Raw genomic sequence first — 22195 nt, forward strand, 5'->3', positions numbered from 1 at the left:
TCTGCCCTTCTGGAAGAGACACTTCTCATGAGGTGCTTGGGATAAATTCACCATTGTCAGGGTAAATTGAACAGGTTTTCTACAACCTTGGTTTCCTGAGCACTCTCTTTGTAAAAAATATCCAAAGTACTGGCTCCAGACAGAGGCCCCAGGAATGGGAAGCAGTGACATCCCATATGTGACATAAATCTCGGTGCAATCTAAGTAAAACTGACCAGACTAAGGATGGATTCATAACAGGTATTAGATTTCCTGAAAAGTTACATAATGGTACTGCAAGTTCAATTAGCAATTTCCCATTTTGAATGATCATCAGGCATCTGCTGATATCTGGAGGAAAAAAAAATCCCATGTCTGCACAGAGAATGACTGAAATCTTGAAAAACTACAATGGAAAAGCAATATAACATAAGCTAGAAGGTACCTTGTTGCTATGAACGGAATGGATGTGGCAGTGAGTCAAAAGAATTGAAGCAAGACTCATCAGAGGGATGGAACAAATAGCAGTAAGCTATTAGCTGGTAAAGGTGTGTGGATGACAAAGATACAATTATAAATTTAGAAGAAAATAAGACATATCTGAAAAACAGCATCTAAAACAATGCTGTAAAAATAGCAGCACTAACTGTGCTGTACCACTTGTTTGGCACATGGTAAGAAAACAGGCAGACTTCATCCACTGGCAAAGATAACTCTATGTTATTCCTGTAAGAAGACTGTTAAAAACAGTATATTGCAAACAAGAAATAAAATGTTTTAAAATACAGCTGGTGATGTGTGGCTTTCAGCTTCCAGGTGCATCCATTTCTGAGGATCCCTCAATCAAACAGATCACAGTAATTTTGGATTCCTTGCATGATATTACTGCCCTTTTAAAAAAAAATTATATACTTTTTAAATTTTTAATTTTATTAATCTGAGGTCAATCCCTTGCATTTAAACTAAAGAATTTGGTTTATGTATTAATAATACTCAGTGGAGACACTTTAACCTTTTAGCTTAAGAATTTCAAATGGTGTATTTCTTTCTATCTCTCAATATGTATTCCACTTGACCATTGTTCTGGCTGTATTGTTGACTTCATAATTCCTAAAGTAAGAGATACAGAAAACATTATAAATATTTTAGATACTTTTAGTAAACCAGAACATGAGTCATTTCTGAGTTTTCATTCACAAATCTTTTGATCTGTGCTTACCACAAAAATTTACATGTTGTCTGCTTGCAGCTGTCAATAACATTGTGGAGAATTGTTTTCAATACTTCTCATGCTGATACTTGGTCTTTTGAGGCATTTACAATAGGAACATGGTAAAGAACTTTGGGCTACTGGTTTTAGGAAGCATGAAAATGAAACTGCTTTTTTTCCCCAGGCTATTTCATATGCTTCATTATGCACAACAAAATACATTAAACTTCAGAAGATCTTTGCTTTTCAAATGCTAAGATTTGTCTGGTTGAATGGGATTTTAAATGAACCACACCTAGATTTTTAAATAATCTCTTCAAAATACTACACATGGTTTGAAAAAAAACATTTATACCAATTAACACTTCTGAAACTTGTACCAAAATAAATGAGAAAATGCCATTTTAATTTTAATTTTTGGGAACATACTTTAAAAAGTTCCTGTTTGAAGCCTTGCATTCCTGAACTCGGGAATCTCTGTCTGCATTCCTGGTGTCAGGTTTGCTGAATGATGCTGCTTCATGACCTCATGACAAGTATGGGTTTATGTGGTACTGGTTTAACTTTGTGTATTTTCCTGTGCCTGTTCATGCAGAGGGAGTGTGTACACTTCCACACCTGAAGTAAGGAGAAATGATTTCTAAGCCACAGAAGGCTCATCACTTGCTCATCACACTGGTACCATCTTTCTCTTGGTCTCCCAACTCCATCCCCTCCTGGCTGAGGAGGAGTTTACTAAAACATGCTCAGCTGGACCTTCTTGCCAAGCCTGAGCTTCCTCAAATTCTTCTCTATTTGTATATAATAATCCTTCCCAATATGGTCCTCTATATTCAGACATCCAAGATAATATTATTAAAGACAGCTAAGTTGTTGTCAACTTTCAATGGAATGCACCTAAATGTTCTGAAATAATTAATGCAGGGAGAAAGAGGGATGGACAAAGCAGCATTTTCACTCCAGAAATACATCCTATGCTACATTAAGTTGAATTTCCCTGCATGTTTTGTCATTCTGTTTTTAACTGACATGGGCACCTTTTAATGCTGGTGACAGAAAATTTTAATATCAGGTGACTGGGAACTGGACAGCTGCCCAGGAAATGGATCTGTACTGTGTCACCCTGTACAGCAGTTACTCATTTTAGAACAGCACCCTCTGAACCAAAGGACACCCAACACAATGAAGAAAAATTACCCCAGACACTGTTATTTCAGAAGTACTTGTAAATGAAATGAGCTAGCAGCTAATTCTTGCACCATTAGCCTCTGATCCTAAACGAGCTCTGAGGTCCTGAGCACATTAATGACATTAAGTAGGTACATGACAGCTCTGTGCTGAGCACCCTTTTGCACAGCCTAAGGATGCCATAACTAACAAGATATCCATTTTCTTTGCAAAACTGAGCAGAAGGTGTTCCAAACTACGCTGCAGTTTGGGCATGGCTGCCAGAAGAGGTGGGAGAGATGCCCCATGTGCTGGAGGGAAGACCTGGAAATCTCTGGGCCACAACCTCCTGAGACCAAGGGATCCCTCAGAGCCCACACACCTTCCCAAAACTCACCTTAACATCACCCAGCACAACAATGGAGGGGAAGGCTGCTCAATGTCAGGTGGCAGGATGAAACATTTTTGGAAGATTTGGGTAAAATACTAATGAGAATTTCTAATTTTTACATATAGATGCCTTTTGTTGTAGAACATATCTAAGTTTTGTTTACAAACTGAGTAGAATTATCCATTACAAGTGTCCTATTCCAACTGATTTTTAAGTGAAAATTAAAAAAAAAAATCCCAACATTCTCTTCCAGCTTTGTATAAAAAACTTCATCATATATTTCAATTGATGTTTTTCTCTTGTTAGAATGTTAGAAATGTTAGAAAATATTAATGAAAGGGCACACAGAATAAGGCATGGAAGCCGTGACAAAAAGGACCTGAAGTCTGATTCCTCTGCTTCTCCAGAGATATGTTATTTGTTTTACTGTCTTTTGTTTCCACTGAGAGTAAATGTTTAAAATACTGAACAAAAAGAATTCTTTCATTTTCATAAAACATTTTTTCTAGTTTTGATTTATGTGTAAACATTAGTATTCTCCCATGAATGTAATTCCTTCCAGCCATTTGAAATACATGATGACTATTTTGTTAACTCCAAGAAGTGTCACAGAGAACATGTCCTGCTTCTTGCAGCTTTGAGAAAACTTCTAGCAAATGACAGCCCTAGTTCCTGCATAAGTAACACTCCCAGTAAACTGCATCCTAAGCACAGAGATTTAAATCTTGCTTCAAAATGAATGATACTGTCAAGAGTTCATATGCACTTGGATTAATAGGGAGGTGAAAGTGCATTTTCATGTCAGTGCCAATCCTAAATTTAGGCTTTGTAAGAATAATTTTTTACAAAAGCCAAAGGAAGAAGAAATACTTATATAAAATTTATAAAAAAAAGTAAACAGACACTAGTTAATTATTTTGACAGGTTTTTTAATGCTCTGGATTTTAATGTAGTAATTCAAGAGAAATTTAAAGAGTTAAGAAAAGAAAGACTAAAATAAAAGTTTATTTATATTTCTGCTTAGAAGTAAAAATAACAGAAATACTACAAAATATTGTATTTTTAAAGTGTAATTTATATAGTTAACAATTGTATTTATTGCAGAGAATAGGCAAGACTTGTCTTTAAATTTATAGATTCCCTTAAGGATAGTTTTAAGTATATTCATGTAAATATATTCCTTTTTGGCTTGTGGTAAAAATAATGATAGCATTTGCACCCAAATATATAAAACCAGAAATTTTATTCACTTGACAAACTGCACTGTATTGCTATCTATTATTCTTGCAGAGAACATAAGGGCATATAGAGAGGGTCTGAAATGCAATCAGAAGAGGTATTGTAAAGCATATTTTTGACACCATCTAGCCCAGCCTACACTTAAATGAGAGATTGGTGCTTCTTATGAATTAAACATAATTCTTGATTTATGTTCTGTTACCCTTGTATCAAAACCCATAGTTCCAGAGCAATGTCACTGTGAATTCATTTAATGATATTGATGATACACCTAACACAGAGAATACAAAGTAACAAGCAGTGCAGAGTATGGCTTTATAAATCACTCCTACAGAGCATTAGGCAATAAATAACAAGCCATTAATTCACTCTAAATTATGCTAAAACATGAAAACTACTTGTGCAGCAAATTATAAATACCTGCCATTCCTGGTAAAAATGTGAAACTTCTGATCAAGAAACTTTATCAAATCAGGATATACCTATCAGACTTCAAATTAAGTGGGTTTGGATTAGGCCTCCTTTCTTTAAAACAAGACACAGACTGCAAAAACAGTACAGCAGTTAAGTCATCCTCAGGGCAGCCCAAGAACCCAGAGTCTCAAACTGCTTCCAGCACCTGCATTCCATCTGTGTGATTCTCAAGGTCCTGACTGCACAGGCAGCTCTCCCAAAAACCAATATTAGTGCTGCTGCAGCTCCTCAGCTGGACATGAATCCCCAAGTCCTGAGAGTCTTGCACCAAGTTATCAGCACCATATCACAAGGGAAGCTCTCGTGTCCTTGTGTACACCAATACTCACACTACCCACACAACACCATCCTGTGCATGGCACTCAAAAAAGCATAATCTGGTCTAACTGAGATTAGGAACCATTTTCCTTGAGAAAATTGAAATTGGAGGGCAATGAATGATTAATTTGCACATAATCTGATTCTGAAGATTGTTAAGAGCTGTTATGGTTGAGAGTCTTTGGCAGAAAAACCAGATATTGTTTCTTATGGTCTACTTTGTAGTATTTGAGGAAATTATATTCCAAGTGTTGGCTTTTCTGCAATTACTCAGCATGAGTTGAGTATCTTTTTGTCCGTGCCTAAGAAAAAGTTTTTGAATCCTTTACAGATCCAAATTTGTACAGTCAACAATTCATGAGGTATCAACTGTAGAGCTGAATGATCACCCTCTTGTCAGGAGCAATGTCATGAATGTAACAACCATAGAAAAAAGTAGTTTGATTCCATGAGAATTATCTCTCTCCCTCCTTGTTGGATCTGCTAAGGGCTACAGGGGACATGATGAGAGAAAAGTAATTGTGCTAAAAAGAGTAAGACTGTAAACCTAAGAAATCTGGTTAATAGACCATGCACCGACCACGCTGACTGAAGACCAAATCTTTCAGGATACTGAAAAATTAGATACTAGCCTGGCTATTCAAGAAACAGGGAAAAAAGCAGTCTGACAATTTCCATACTGCTGAACTTAGGGTGGCTGTTTTATTCCTCCATTAATCTATTAATAAAAAGGGAAAATTCTCCTATGAAAAATGACATTGAGAAAGCTGAAGGCTGAGGCTGAGTGTAGGAGATGGACACAGTCCTCATTTCATATAAATGAAGATGAAACTTTTTCATTATCACTTTTTACCTTAGTTACCCAACAGTGCTTAAGTGAAGAAATAAAATTGCCAGAATTATTACCATGTCAAGCCTTGATTTGGGTTTCCCCAAACTGTTTTGGCTCCTTTATCTCTGCTCCTCTCCCCAGTAAACTGAAATCTCCAGTACTGAGTCACCTCCTAACCTGACATTTTGATAGTGGAAATTTGGGGATTGCCATAGGCACAGACATGCTACTAAAATGAAACAAAACAGCTCTGTATGAATAACCAAGTTGTCTCTCAAAGGTTTTTACTTTTTCCAAATTTCTGTAGTCGAGGAGTTGACTTTCAGCACAAAGTCTTCGCAGACCTGGCTTAACCTGTACCCCTAAGAGCTTTGTTCTCTCACCAAAAGCTTGCTGCTCTTTTCTATTTCCCAGACTGTATTTTTGTGTCCCCACCCATTTCTGTATTTCCCAAAATAATCTTAACAATATGCCAATGAGAAACACAGTAAACAGTTCTTTCTAACTATCTCATCTAGAATTATATCTCCCATTTTAACTTTTCTTTTGAAAAGAAACCACTTAGTCTTACATTGTTTTAAAGACATTTTTAGAATAAAAATGTAATTATACTCTGCATATATGAACCTCAATGCTAAAATTTGTCTTCATCTATCCATAACTGTGCATCAGTTGCTGGGAGACCAAAGATTGTGCTACTTACTGTCTTTCTTTTGCTCTGTATTTCAGCAGCTTCCAATATCCCTTTGCATACTAACAGCTGCACAGTACTTTTGCTCTTTAATTTGTTTCAGTGATTGGGTGAGCAGATTGAGGTCAGTATAATGCCCTCGAAATTCCTAGTGGCAAACCACTTGTGTTACAGACATTAAATCTGAGATGCCCATAGCCCAGACTTTTCTACATGAAAATAAACTGTCTCTGACCCAGTTATCCAGCTTTGGCCCATGTTACTCTGTTAAAAATGTCCCAAAGAAACACACTGGCAGAAACTTAGATACGGCAAACATTAAAGACAGGCAAAGCATCAGGATACCAGTCTGTAGAGACCAGCTCAACTGTAAAATTCATCAAAACATAGTTCTAAAGTATAAATACAGACATTCTATATGGACAATGACAGCCCTTGCCATTACTGGTCTTCTAGCTACCATCTCCATTATATTTCCTAATTCTCACAAATCCTGAAATTAAGTATTGCCATCAGTAAAAGTTACACTTCTCATGTTTTGCCTTAGCAATACTAAGCAACTGATAACAACAGCAATAACTCTGTAGCTGAAGACAGCTATTCTTAATTTGATGTTATCTTGCTAGCATTACTGCTGATTTAACTTTGCCCATGCAGACTCTCTGAATCCATAACTTCACATCCATGCAGCAGGCAGTCAGCTCTCAGGGGTGCATTGTCTGGGGGTGCTGCCCAGCCCTGGCTGGAAGTGCTCTGGTCTCTGGCAAGTGCTCAGTGACAGTGAATCTGCAGGAATGCAGACATGAAAGGTATTATTACATTGCTATTTGTTATGCTAATTTTGTTAAGGGCCTGTCGGAATTTCATTATAAACCATATTTTCAAGGACCTCATAAATCAACCATGAAATGTATTCTGTGCTCACACTTTCACAGACTGAGTAAGACCCAATGACTTGATTTTGCCAATTTAAAGAAAAGGAAAAAAAAAAAAGAAAGAAAAAACAGAAAAAAGAAAAAAAGGGTTTAGTAAAATTCTATTTGTTAATTTTTCAAGCATAAATTGAAAATTTAAAGGTATTATTAAAGCACTGCTTAATAGAACACTGCAAAGCTTCCAGCACTTGTGAACACTAAGCTTCACTTTATAATATTTTTACTGTCTGAAAATCTAATTAAACTCATGAAAACTTAATAAACTTGGCTAATATCCCTGTTTTGGCTGAGGTTTGTATCCCTCCCTTTCTCTGTGTCACTGGGTGTTCAGTGCTGCTGAACCTTCCAGCCCTGCACGCAGCCAGGAGCCCCAGGATGAGCCTCTGCAGACCCAGGGCGCGCACAGCCAGGACGGGCTCTGGGCTCGGAGGGACCATTAACTGCTCCGTGCTGCCTTTGGCACCCCCTGCTTGCTCCAGCTGCCAATTCGCATTCCAAGTCACATTCTGCAACAGAAAATCCCCGCTGCCAAAAGTGAAACAAAAACTCAGCCTTGAAATCCAGCTTGACTACCTGTGAGATAGACCAGCATCAAGAGCAGCGAGTTGCTGATGCAAATTAATTACTGTTACCAAATTAAACTATTTCAACTAAACTGCCTTTACGGACCACTATAATAGCCATCCAATAATCATCTACATCACACTGCATGACATCAGTCAGCCTCAGAAGTACTTATAATTTCTTTAATTTATTTCTTCTCCTAGTCCACAGGGTTTGTAGCCAAAAGTATTTCAGAGCTCTGAATATAGTCACAACCAGCAAACCTAGCTACTAGTTAGATCCCTGGTGGGTTACAAATCAACAACAGAAATATCCTTACAAATACAAGTAAACATTCCTGACATATCCTAAACACTAGCAAGAGTTAAGATCTCTTATTTTTATTTCATTCAGCAAACACATACTAAAAATTTTTAACTGCAGATTGTCCTCCTGTGAGATGCTTTGTTTTTGTATCACAGCAAAGCATTAAAAGATCAATCCTTAAAAGCTTAACAAAAAAAAAGGCCAAGTGCAATCTACATACACTGAAACTAATTACTTTTATGACAATCTACTTATCCCCCACATCAGTCTGGCAACCTAATTCATGAATTCCCAGAGTCTTAGTGTCTACAGGTTGTGCCATATGGCAGTGCAAAGTTAGATTTAAATGTGATTTCAGTATCACAATGGTTATGTCTTTAAACGCTCAAACAAGTATACTAATACATGAGGAATTAAAGAATTTTTAGAAATTTAACATTGAATAATTTGCACTTTTCTGAAGTGTGACTCATGGAGACCATAGTGCTCTGCCAGGATTATGATTTTTTTCACTATTGATGGGTATGTTGCTGCCACAGGAGAGCTAAGAACAAACCTCTTAAGAAGGAGGATGACACGGATGTTCTGTGCAATACTGGAGAGGGGTTGAAGGAACAACAAAAAAAAGATGAACTGTTATGTTAGGGAGAATGCCAACAAGAAGAAATATTTGTGAGAACACATTTCATATTCCCTAATAAAAGACACTGAAATCCTTGCAGAGGCCAGGTGAAATGTGGTGCATCCTTGATGTACTTCAGAACAAAGACAGTGTCATCATGGATTCCAGATCTGCTTGCTCTCCCCCATGAGAAGTAAAGCTGATAGTCCTCACCCATCAGCAGGGACAATGGCTCATAGTGATAAAATAGTGGTTTCCAGTCAAGGGACACCTCATGTGGCTTTGAAAGAGGGAGGAGGATTGGAGCACCATGTCCTCTCCTTTCATGCAATGCAAGACGCAGATGTCTTCTGGTGGAAGAGTCAGGAGCCACCACAGTGCAGTTATTTCCTCCAGTCCAGATGGGCAGAGATGTCCCAGCAGTTACAGTCACAGCCAGGTTAACCAGGAGAGATGTGAGCTACAGACATCAGCTGACAATGCAAGGAGCAGCTCAGACAGAGAGCTGCCTTTTCCAACCCTTTACTCACCTGACTCTGGGACTCCTGATGCTGAGAACAATCAGAAAGAAGTTCCCATAGAAGTTAAAAGCTCCACAGAATAAGATAGCTGGTGCCCAAAGCCACTGGGAAACACACCATTCTTAAGAAATGACATTTCATCATGTTAAGTAACAGCAGAGCTCCAGCCTTTTGGAATATTTTTTGAAACAAATAGGACAACAATTTGCACATAAATAATTAGAATGATGACCTAATTGCCCATACATATTTAAAACACAAAGTTCTGGCTAAGAACACTGGTGACTCGCAAAACAGGGCCAGATCCAAGAGCAAAGGAACAGTAGCTCCAAAGCTGGACACTTCACCCGAAGGAAAGGTCAGCTCTCCCTGGCAAGTAGGAAAATATCTGAACAGATTTCATGGCTTCTGGCAAGGTAAAGAGTCACAGCTGAAATGTCTGCCCTTGCAGAAATCACAGTTGAAATTTTACATGACTTTCAGCATGATTCAAGCGCCGCAAGGGGATCTGGTGGTATGTAGGGCACATGAGCCTGGGAGAGCAGCCAAGAAAACCCAGCTCTAGATGAACATGGATGCCTCACCAGAAGTTTCCCAGGCACTTCCCAGTTTCCCAGAAGAATCCCAGGGATTCAGACACATGTAGTTTTCAGCTGATCAAGGAAGAGGGTCTCTCCCAAAATCTCAGAAGGGACGCCAGTAACTGTCCGGCCATGCTCCCACATGTCTGTGTCCTGACTCCAGGACTAAGAAAAGTGGCCTCAGTCACTCCACTAAGCCATGCATATTCTGTCTTACCCATAATAAATTAAAAGGCAAAGCTTTGAGCCTGGAAACAGCTGAGATTGACTCAGTGCCCAGCTCGGTCCAAGGCTGGGCCAAGGATGTCCCCTCACAGAACAGGGCTTTTCCATTTACGTACAAGTTAAACTTTTCATTAAACCCTGGCACTGCATAGCTTCTGACAGCCAGAGGAAGGAGTCAGAAAAAAACCCCCAAACAACAATGAAAAGCCTAGAAGATAGAAAATGGATCTAATATTTAATCCTTAATCCTGTCATGAGGCCAGAGGCCATGTGTGTCAGTGTCCTACCTCACCATACACAGCCGAGAGCTGAGCTCCCTCTCCTCCTAACCCAGAAGGGCTCCAGGCAAAGCCACCTACAATATTTCAGCTTTCTCCATCCACTTAAAGCTTACATTGTGAGATTTAATGAGCACACCCACAGCCCAGCAGAACAGGTACCACCACTTCCAACCCCAAATTCGACGCTGCAGATGCAGGACAGGTATCTCTGAGCCACAGTCACCAGCACATCATGCTGTGGCTGGGTTTATAAACAGCCTACAGAGCAGCAGAGACCAAGTTTGGAGCAAGCATTCCCCAGGCACCTGAAATGTGTTGGAAAACATGAAGAAGAGACACATGTGATCACCACTACCTGACAAGCTCCTCCTAGGGCTGGATGCTGCAGAGGTTTTCATTTTGCTTTCATTTGTTTGCATTTGCTATGCTATGAAATCTTCCTACCTTCCCCCAGACCAGAGAAGTAGTGACCATTTAACATTCTTTTCAGACTTGGTTGTTCTTCACTGAAGATATATTTAATATAAAATTAGCAAAATGAAAAATCACTAATGTTAGTTGCTATTATTTATAAAGAATGAACATTGCTTTTGCTCCTATGTTTTACGAGAATAAACCTTTCTAATTGTACTGAATCAAAGAGGAGGATATGGTCCTCTGTTTTAAATATACTTCTTATATAGTTTTTGTTGGTTTGTTGTTGTTGTTGCTGCTTTGTTTTTAAAATTCAGTATCTTTTAGAGATGTCATTTTCCTTTTTAATTTTGGCAATTTTCCAAATTCTAAGGAACTTTCCCAGTACTTCACATGCTGTCACAGCATCTTCAATCTATCTTTGCAGCTCTTCCATCGTATTTTGTGTAAAGAAAAACTTTTAGCTCATCATTGCAGCAGCTGCTAATGAAGATCTCTAGGCTTTCTTCTAATTGATGAAGAGAGAATGACAAATATTTTAAGTATCCATTAAACTGTGCTAAATCAATGGTGATTTAGCCAGAATTTCTATAGGAGCATACAGCACATCCACTTTAATATCAAGTGAGTTAATTGTGATCAATGATACTACAGCAGAAGGCAAATGAATTCTTAATGACAAGAAACTTCACATGTAACAAAAATAGATGCTAACAAGAAACCTCTTTGCTGCATTTTCCATATTACATCATTAGTAACCACTGTACTCAAAAAAACTAAAATGCAAATATGAACATTTTAAAGACTTCTATAGATAAATCAATTTTACAAAACATAATAGGATAAGGAAAAAATTGTAAGCTTTTCTATCATTCTTTTTCTACATACATATATTTTTGAAATTTATTTTAACAGCTATTAGATTAATTAAAAAGTTATCATCAGAAAATTCAGGTGTTTGTTTTTTTTTTACCCACTGAATACAAGACTGGGGCCTCTATGGGTGTCCTTGTCTCACTTTTACAATCTCTTTTGTATGACTTGTAGGTTTTAATGTGCATCATAACACCTCTCATCCAGCAGTAAGAAATTCTCTGGGGAACACTTGCAGAAAATAGGACATTGAGTCCATAATTAAAGTAATCTCTTCCCAGGCAGATGCTTCAGTTGGCTCTGTTATCACATATTACAAAAGGCATCTTGAGGCCTATAAAATGTGTGGCAAATGGCTTTGGAGATGAGAAACAGCAATTTTTCATCTAATTTTGATCCATAGACATGTAAGTACTGTATTGCCACTTTTTGGTACAAAGCCAAATAACTATTGTGGTTGTTGAAATAAGCTTGGCAGTAACCAAAATTAAAGAGTACTCCAGCTTTTATCATCAGTCAGGAAAGCCATCTTTGCACTTAGCAAATAAGCATGCCATCTCAAATATGCGAGTTAATGCCTACATCTGGATTTAGAAGAAAGGCTTTATGCAGCTTAACTCACCATACATATTCTCTCTCTATTTGTGTGTTAAAACCATCGTTCAAATTACGGCCCTGACATCTTCACTGCTTTGCCAAACTGTCTGTGATACTGATTGGGAGTGTTTCTACTGTTTATTTTTTTGTGTTTTAGGATGTTTAGGACATTGCTCTTTGAATGCCTAAGTAGGTTCTGCAAAGTAATTTGTTCATATCAGCCATAATGCTTTGCATAAACACTAATGGTGATAGGAGCTAGCTGAATTTGTGGAGCATGTTTTCAGTTCCTGACTGCAGCAATGTGTTCAATATGGGCAAAATTTGACCTCAGACTACTGAAGTACTGAAAAGAAAGACAGAGAATTACTTTCTTCCATTATTCATTTCTTCAAAATTGTTATTTTAAACTATTCCCCATTTGGGTGGGAAATCACAGATTGCTGCAGAGCTTCTTATTCTTTAAGACTTGAAAAATGCATTTTCCACAGAAAATGGCTCAAGTGAATGTACAACACTACTTGAGGTAAACAGCTTATGTTGATCCAAGAGGGATATTTGGAAGGTTAAAAGAGAAAATGTTTTTGTTACATTTCTAGTAAGAGCTAAAAAGATTCAAGCCACTCCAAAACAGTAAAGAAAACAATGCCATTAACTTTAAAACATAATGCTACAGTGCAATTTTACCTGTAAAATATGTAATGAAAACAGCCATTAATCACCAACAAGATCTGAAGAACAGTATGTGAAATACTTCAATAAAATGCTTTTAAATAAAACTCTATTATTTGAATTGGTGTAGCATCTTCAAATCTTCTTCTAAGTGATAACTCTGCTGTAGAACAGAGTTCATTCTGTCAGATAATTTAAGGTCATGGTCACTTTGAATACTCAAAATCAAATTTGCCCAGCAGGAGGACATTTCATCCAACTGCTCGGATACTGAGGGAAAGCTTTTTAGTGGAAACAAAGTCTTAAGAGTGTGTGTAATACATTCTGTACTCCAGTCATGTTTTCAAAATTAAGCCATTTTGAGAAAAGGGGAAGATAAAGCAATGGTTGAATGAAACAAAGGTTTATGCTGTTGATGAACTAAAATGCATTCTGAAAAATCACCCTGAGGTTAAATTTCAGAGATATTTTTTATCAAAATTCAAGAGAGAATTTTAAACACAATTACTGATAACTGATTCATATATTGTGAACTGATGGTCTCATGCACAAAAATAATGAGAATGTTGCGAAGAAAAGGAAGAATGTAAAATCTAATCTCTGCTTCTAGAATTGCTAAGTGAATATTTATATGAAGGGAAGTAATTCTCACAATTACCATTTTATTATTTAGATAACACCAGTAGAAAATTACTAGATTTCATTTTATTTAATGCAGGAGGTGCCAGAGTCCTATATGAAGCCACAACAAAATCTTAATAGAGAAGCCAAAGGCTATATTGAGCTTCCTTCTGCTATCATACATTATGAGTATGTGACATAATAAATTTGCATCACACAAAGAAAAGAAACCACCCTAATATTGTATAATATTGCAGTTTCTTCTCTGGCGTTACACAACGTTGACAGAAGTAGCATTTTATGCTTCTTACTCATCTTCAGAATTAAGTTAATTAACTAATACTAATAGAATTTTCATGTGCCTTTACTTTAAGCACATGCTCGCATAACCATTTTTACTGTCTGTGTTGGTTCTGCTTTTCTTATACCTACAACACAGCATGAGGAGTCTGAAATCACAAATGGCCAGTTGTCTGCACACTTGGAGAAAAGTTTAAAAAGCAGTCCTCTCATTAAAGTAAGCTTTTAGGAACATCAGTCATCTGAGAGAATATTACACAACAGATTTGACCTACAAGGAAAAAGGAAAAAAATTGCAAGATTTTATGAACTTTACACAGTTGCCATTTTTATTCATACCCTTCAGCAGATTCCAACTGTTGAGCAGCCCACTCATTGAAAATTCTTGACACAGAAAAAGTTACTTACTGTTGAGGGTGGTGGTTATGAAAAACTCATTTTATTACTTGATACGGATGCTTATGTTTAGGCAGCTGAGTCTGTCTGGGTGGGATTCCAATTCACATTTAAAAAATCTTAAAACTTGTGCCTATATAAAGGTCTACAACCAAGCTATGTAGCTAATGATCCCTTTTGGTCAGTGGAGATCTAGTTGTTAATTCTGCTGCCTAGAAGTTTGAAAATAATTTGGAAAATCCTAAGGAAGCTAATAGAGACCTTCTATTCCTGCAGGTACTTCTCCCCAGATGTAGAACTGATTGTCTATGGAACCACTCATCAACCCTCAGGGGAATTACAGACACACAGCTCACATAAACACCTGCCTGGAGATAAGCACATATCCTATATCCAGCTGAAACAACTGAAAACCCCTTTTCAGGAGTGGACAACTAGGTGCAACCAGCTTTCATCCTCTCCCATGGCTTTTGTGCTTTGCTCTGAACGCTTCTGAGTACTCACCATCACAGTACCCTTTGTGTTACTATTTTCTGTTAAAAAAGTTTATGAAAACACCCACAATTTCTCATTAGTCACCTCTGTCTGCTTTACACAAAATAGACAATACTAAGACAAAACTAACAGACAGGTTAAATTTAATTCCTCATAGTCAGATGAGTCTTTGCTGTTTGGGGTCACAGCTAGAGAAGCCACAATTATTCCATGCACAGTGTTTGCATTTCACTGGAAATTAACAAACACAGAAGATGAAGGAGGTAATCTGGGCAGCACATCAAAATGGGACATGAGAGCAGAGCCAAGACAGGAATCAAATATTGGCTTGTGATTTTCAGAATATTACACATAATGTTGATTGACGGCACAACAATGCCTCTACCCAGGGAAGTGGAAAACCAAGCAAGGGAGTAATTTTTCTTCATAGTTCCACTAGACTGACACACCAGCAAGGAATAATTACTGATGATTTTTTTTTTTCTACAAAGCATAACTTACAAGCAATATGGAAAAATAAAAATTACTGCAACACTGGGCTAATGTTGGAACTACTCTGACTGTAAGCAATGACTGTCTCTTATTGGGTGCTGCCCATACAATCCCTGACCCAGAGTCCACACCAATATCACAAAGAGTGCTATGAAATATCCTGCTTCACCCTTTTGTTGCAGTAAAGAGTAGGAAGAGAAGTGCAGCACTTATTGAAGCAGGGTTTCTTTACAAAACCCCGAAGCCAAGGCTACCTGCACTTTAAGGTTTCCATATGTGTTACAGCACACCTCAGCTGAATGCAGAGATTTCAAATCTTGGCAGAACAGTGTATTTCAGTGCACAATTCTGTGTCATCACAAGAATGTGAGGGAGAAAGACGTACATGGCCATATAATTGAGAGATGATTATACATAAATGCAAGGGACTTAAGGGACCTCACTTCTGATAGATGCTTGTCTCTGTTTACTTTTATGTTATTATTAGTGTGCATTTTTGTTGTGTTCAAACATAACTGTGTACTTAATCTTGAAGATTATCATTTGTACTTCTTTCAAACAATTGAAAAAACCACAGTAAACAGTGTCTTAAATGGCAGTTTAGCTAAGTGGTTTACCAGGGGAATGTGGTTCCTTCAGACAATGTAGACCTTTCCCACCCTGGCTAGAGGACTAATATAGTAAAGCATGTGATCTTCTTGGATGTTTATTCAATATTTCCATAATTATTATCATCGGTTTTCTGTAATGCTTTAAATAGATAACCAAGTCTCTCAATCACAGTCTTTATGTTCTGTAGTGTTTGTACAGCATGATATTTTGTTCATACATTAACACCATTGCCAGTTCCTGAAACAGGCTTAAACACATGGGCATGAAAAGACCAGTTCTGGAACAGGGTACTTCAAACTTCCCAGAAAGGAGTTGTAACTTAAGGTGATTATGGGAAGAGGCATATTCTCAGTGAAAAACACTGAGATTTTAAATTTCTTGAAAATTTCTTCCAACAGTTCAGCTGCCTGCCTCAGCATTCAGTCCCAGACATTTCCCAGGAGCTGTGCTGAGAATCAGTTTCCCCTGCCTCAACAGAAGTGATGTGCCAGTGCCCTGCCTCAGCCACCACTGCTCTCTCACCTGTCTTCATGCAGAGCCACCACCACGACTATTTCTATTCCTGCTGAGCTGTTTGCACCATAAGCTGTGCTGATTAAGCATCACACAATATGTGACTGGGCCTTTTAGTACTTACTGGCTTATTAGACTCTGCCTACAGACTCAGGCAGATAGCTTTACAGAGGTCCACTCTTCTGTTAATAGAAGTTATAGGGAATATATAGACACAATCATCATTATTAAACACCTGTTCAATGACTAACACAACTGGTTACATAAAATATTTTTCTAGGTACATTCTACAGGCTACAATTCTATTTAGTACAATAGCTGAAACTTCTTCAATAAACCCTGCTGGTGGTCAAAACACAATATGCTTTTGCTATTTAGGTCAGCTTTATCACTCTTGCAAACTAGTAAGTTAAGCCATCTATAAAACAACAGGCTTAACAACCTAAGATGCAGCCCAGCAGGCCATCCTGCTTAACAGCCATTATTATCCCTGCTGTCAGGCTGAGCTTTAACTAGGTTAGTGTGAGCTTACAGCAGAAATTACAAACCACGAAACCTAGCTGAAGGATTATGAAGATAATATTTTACAAATTTGCACACAATCAGAGAAATTACTTGTTAGTGTAAAGGGGAACCTACTATTTTGTGGTGGTAAAGAGAATTTACAGATCCTGGCAATTTTCTTGGGAGGCCCTGTGCTCAATACCTGTTTAACATCTGTAATTGCTAAGAAAACTATTCTGTAATAAATTATGCATTTTAGCTTTTATTTCCTCAACTCAGCTGGAGGTATCTATGGTGAAAACACACTAAAGGATTTTGCTAAGATGTACTACAGGAACACCAACAGCACTCAGAGTTTCTCTTAGAAGTGTATTTCAAGAAAAGGTACTTTCAATATACATTTAGTAGCCATAAAAAGGTACTTTGAGAACAAAATCCCAACAGAATGAAAACAAATTTACACACAACTAGTGTAAAAAAATGGCCATTGCCTCATTTTGCACAGAAACAGGTTGGCTCCAGCCACCTTCCCCAATGGAGCGCAGGGCTCTGCACCATCCATTTTCCTGGTGAAAGTGGGGAGAAGGCTTGTTGAGTGAAACACTGAGACAAGGAAAGATGCAAAGCTCCATCAGGAAACATTACATTTCGACCCAGCAGTGGCACAGCACAGTGTGCAATGGAAATAACTGCACTACATCAAACTGCAGAGATTAGGAATATTCCAATGGGGTTGGAAAGAATCTGAGCGCTGTGCTAGCAGCTGGTGTGAATCCCAATTTGCTGTGCCTCTGCATCTCGCATACACAGAAATAAGCCCATCTTCTTGCAGAACTGTGCCCCACATCCCTCCCCAGAGCATCCCTTCTTGCAGCACAGCAATACTTTGTGTGTCCCTCGCTGGCTGTTTCAGTAACCTAAGTGTGGCCAGGAGCCATCCTCCTCCACCATGACTGGGAAATGCAAGGTGGACTGGGAACTGGGAACTGACACATTTATGCAGGAATATTTCTGGCAGTTTATAAACAAATCACGTTGTGGCAGGGAGGATTGTTGCTGGGAATGTCCAAATTTACAGGTATAAATGCTCTGCCTGGCTACTGATTTTTATGAAAATTAGTATCTGAGTATCTCAACCACTTTGTCATGTTTGTTTGGTTACCAATGGATACAAAAGCTGCAAGGAAGAACAGGCTGACAGCATCACTGTACAAATCTCATGTCTCAGCTCTAGGAGAGCACACCAAAAAAGACAGATGGAGTGAAAGGGAATTTTGCCCATGATGCCTACAGGGTCGTGTTACATCTACAGAATTCCACTGCTTCGGTGGAAGCCAGAACGGGTCAATAGTGTTTGTAGTTAATAAAATATATCTGTGCATCTATAGCAAAAGCTATCTGGCCTGTGAGAGATTTGCCTGGTGACCTTTGTCCAGTTCCTCCTGAAAATTGTCCAGGGAGAGTTCTCAACACTCAAAAATCGCACGTCAAAGCTAATGCTAATTAATAACCTTATTATCCATCCCCAGAGAGTTCAAAGACTAATGAGCTGATCTGAATCACAGTCATGTTGGCAGCAAACACTATAGGAAGCTCTTACCTATACTGAAGTGTTGTCAGAGTCTATAAATTCACATATTTTGTAAATACTGTCAATTTATTCTAAGTAAAATAAAAATTAATTAAATTGATATGCTAAATGCAATCTATATTAAATTTAAACCTTATATTCAATTTAAAATGTTTTAAAAACTTATTATTTGCTATAAAGGAGAAAAAGGGAGATAAACAAGATAGAGTACTCTGGAACTCTTTTATTCAGGGAACTGAGTAAGGTAGACAGACTAACACTGCTAAACAAAACACTAAACAAAAATAGCTTTGTTTACTGCAACTTGTGATTTAGTAAGCAGGATAAACAGCAGCTGAAGCAAGAAAGTGTGGGCAGATGAAGAAAAATTGAGGAGGAGGATTAGAGGTAAAACATATTTGTCCTCTTTACATTTCCTTCAGCTGATGATCACATTTACCCAGTATTCCTGCAGACAAGTGTGATCCTGGAGTAAGAGAAGCTGAGCCCTTCTACACTGGTCTGGATTTGTTCTCCAGGAAAGAAAACTGATCTAACTGCAGCTTTTTGCTCATCCTCAAAGATAAATCAGTATCACCCATGGAGCATCCTTTTACCTCATGTGAGACATTCTGGGAAGCCACTGAGTCTGACCTGGGGACCCTGGGAGCAGCTGTGGTGCTGGGCTCCCCACTGCAGGACCAGCTCTGCCAGATGTAGGTTTACATCCATGCTGCAAATTACCTAGTCAATAATAATTCAGATTTCTGCTATGCATAGCGAAGGACTTCACTAACATAGTAGAGACCTTTGTTCAAGGGGTGCTAATGCCAAAGAGGTGGATTACAACTTAAACAAACAGGAAATTACAGGTTTCATTTCCAAAACTGTTCAGTTCTGGTTTAACTCTGTTTCCCCTGAAGCCAGTGTTGGACCTTCCATAGATTTCAAGATAGACAAGCACCCATTGCCTTAGAAAATAACCCTTTAATTTCACTTACATGAGAATCAGCACTCATAGTAGTATTTGAATTTCTGCACAGTTATTTTTCAGCTCTTCTTCAACAATGGCAAACATGAACAAAAATCCCAATACAAAATCATGGAGAAAAATCACCCACAGGAAAATGAATGACTGGTTAGAAATTGACCTCAGAACTCACAATGGAGGGTCAAATCTCATAGCAACTACATTCACAGTCCCTGTGCAAGTTAGGACCAAAAATTCAACAATTATTTCTTGAATACCAGGAAATCCAAAAAAATTCAAGATAGAAAGGGAGTAAGCAAGAGTACACAGAGAAGCTGTACAGGCAGCTCAAACAAATTTTAGCTGCTTCAATTTGTCATCAAAGGAAACTATTTTTAGAAAGGAATTAAATGCTGTATAAACCCCATAGTTGGCAGATTTCCTCCAGGTATATACAACTCTAGTATAGACAACAAATACACTCACTATTTAGTTACCCATCATCAAAACTATTATTTCCCAATTTACTATAAATGTTTAGAAGAAAAGAGAGCTAGAAATAAAAATGTCCTGACATTGTCATCACAGCTAATAAATAATGTATCCTGACAGTATAGGCAAAAAAAACAACAAACCCATTATTTAGGTATGGTGAAATATCAAAGTCACAGGTAAATCAATCTACAGGTACTGTGATCACCACCAGCAGCTTCTGTTCTCTGAGAAGTCAGTCACTCATTTTTATGTTTTTCAACAGTAAAACAACTTGATTATGTAGGGCACTTACCTGCTGCTTCCCATTATGGATTGGAAGGGAATAATACTCAGAAAGTTTGTTCTGACAACAGGACAGTCACAGAAACATGGAAACATGTCTCTGAAATGTTGCAATTATTCACTTATTGAATTAGGGAGCATTTTTTTTTCTTGAAAGTGTCAAACTTGAAACATTTTCTACTTTTGACTGCATTTTTGGGGTAGTTTCTCTCTCAAATCTGGTCTATAAAATTCTGGGACAAATAATTATAAATTACTTGAAGGAAGAAGATAGTAAAATTTATGATAATAATTCAAGATAAGCTATTTTGTTGGAATTTTCTTTGGTACTAAATCATCAAATGATAACTTATGCCTTTGAAACAAATTACAGAAAAAAACCCTCTTGGTCATGCTTGGTTCATCAGAAGTTCAGAGTGTTTAAAGCTAGGAACAGTAAATACTTGAGTATAGTTACTCTCAAATACTTGCATTACAATATGAATAATATATTTGTGTGATGTTCTAACTCATGTTAAATGCAATAGTTACAAGATTGTGTCAGTGCAAAATGCGCTAATAAAGGATCAATGATAGGATTAATTATGAAGAAGAATCCATTTCTTTTAAATGCTGTACCTCCTACATGCTTTGAAAATAAGAAGCTCCAATATGTACAGAAACCCTTCAGCCAGGAAGAACTCAATATTGTTAGTTCAAATTCCAGTCTGCTCTGGGCAGTGTACTCTGACTCTTTCATGCAGACAGTGTGAGCAGGTGAGACTTTGGCTGTCTCCAGAGTGATTTTCTGCTCATGGCTTTGGTGTATACGTACATGAAGTTGACACAGCCCGTCCCTGCAGGTGGAGCAATCCAGACAAAACTGAGGTTTGTGGTTGGGAGATGGCTCACATGGGACGCAACCACGCTGCACATGAACTGGTTTCCAAACTGGTGGTCGGACATAATTCCTAGGAGAAGGACAGAGAGGAAGGAAACAGTAACACGTGTTAATGGCTCACTGCAAGGTGCTAACAGACCGAGAAATGTATCTGCCATGTGTTTCATCACGGCAACACGGAATGAAGAACCCCCAGGGGTATGCCATCAACTAATTACAATTAATGCCAATGAAAATACTGGAGCTGGCCTTCGCCTGAGCCAAGGCTGACTTTGCATTTACTGCAAGGCTCTGTGTATTTACTGCTGTTCGTTTTTATGAGGGCAATACCAGAGGAATTGTTTGCATTTTTTAAAGGAGGAGCTGGATCACAGCTACTGAAAATAAGTTACTCCATTACCTCTTTTACACTCATTACAGATCTAAAAGAAAGTAACACCTGAAGCAAAAAAAAAGTTCTATTTTAATAAGAAAAATGAAGCTCTTAGAGAAAGGTATTATTTCCTAATAGACACCTATTTGGAAAAAACAGGTGAATGTTGGATTCACGAACTCTTCTGATCTGAAATAAAAGCAGCAACCTTCCACAGTTTTACCAGTACACATTCCTTTGATTTTTTTTAGATTTATTTTTAATACATGCCTCTGATGCATGAATGAATGCAAATGTCATTTATTAATCCCTCCCTCTAGAATTCACTGCAGTTCAACGTTAGACAAAAGAACTGTATTTTTAACATAAAACAATGCTTGACAGCAATCTTTCTCCCCTCAGAGCCTTTTGCAGTTTCCTACAAAGTAGTGCAAACTTGGTTGTTTGTTTGACATTTTTGGCTTAAAGGAAAGCAATCTTAGCAGAATGGATCACTACACCTTTACTCCCAGAAAGAGTAAATGATGAAACTATTCTTTTAAATGCAGTTATCAGAAGAGAATGCCTTGTTCCAAATTACTTCAAATATTGAACCTTCATTTCAGAAAACAGTGACATGGGCTGAAACATGGCTAAAAGGATCAAAAGGAAGAGGCAATGGGAGCAGGCACCACTGTGCTCAAAAAGGTCACTGCGAGCTATTTGGTGATTACATCTTAAAGTTTATAGTGGCTGGTATTTCCCAAATTTGCTTGTTGCAATTCAAGCAACAACAGAGAAATAAAAACCATCTCTGACTT

The 22195-nt window shown here is 37.9% G+C and overlaps 1 protein-coding gene across 2 annotated transcripts in view; it reads right to left on the bottom strand.

Moving 5' to 3' along the window:
- Window positions 1-22195, bottom strand: part of RELN (reelin) — a 272198-nt gene that overhangs the window by 173780 nt on the left and 76223 nt on the right. For both annotated transcript variants that reach the window (XM_086886679.1, XM_086886680.1), the window contains exon 3: window positions 20957-21092. In XM_086886679.1, coding sequence (XP_086742805.1) covers window positions 20957-21092 — 136 coding nt within the window. The remainder of the gene's footprint in view (window positions 1-20956; window positions 21093-22195) is intronic.

The sequence above is a fragment of the Cyanistes caeruleus genome, chromosome 4 (assembly GCF_971803275.1).
Source record: "Cyanistes caeruleus chromosome 4, bCyaCae1.hap1.1, whole genome shotgun sequence".
Classification (NCBI taxonomy): Eukaryota; Metazoa; Chordata; class Aves; order Passeriformes; family Paridae; genus Cyanistes; species Cyanistes caeruleus.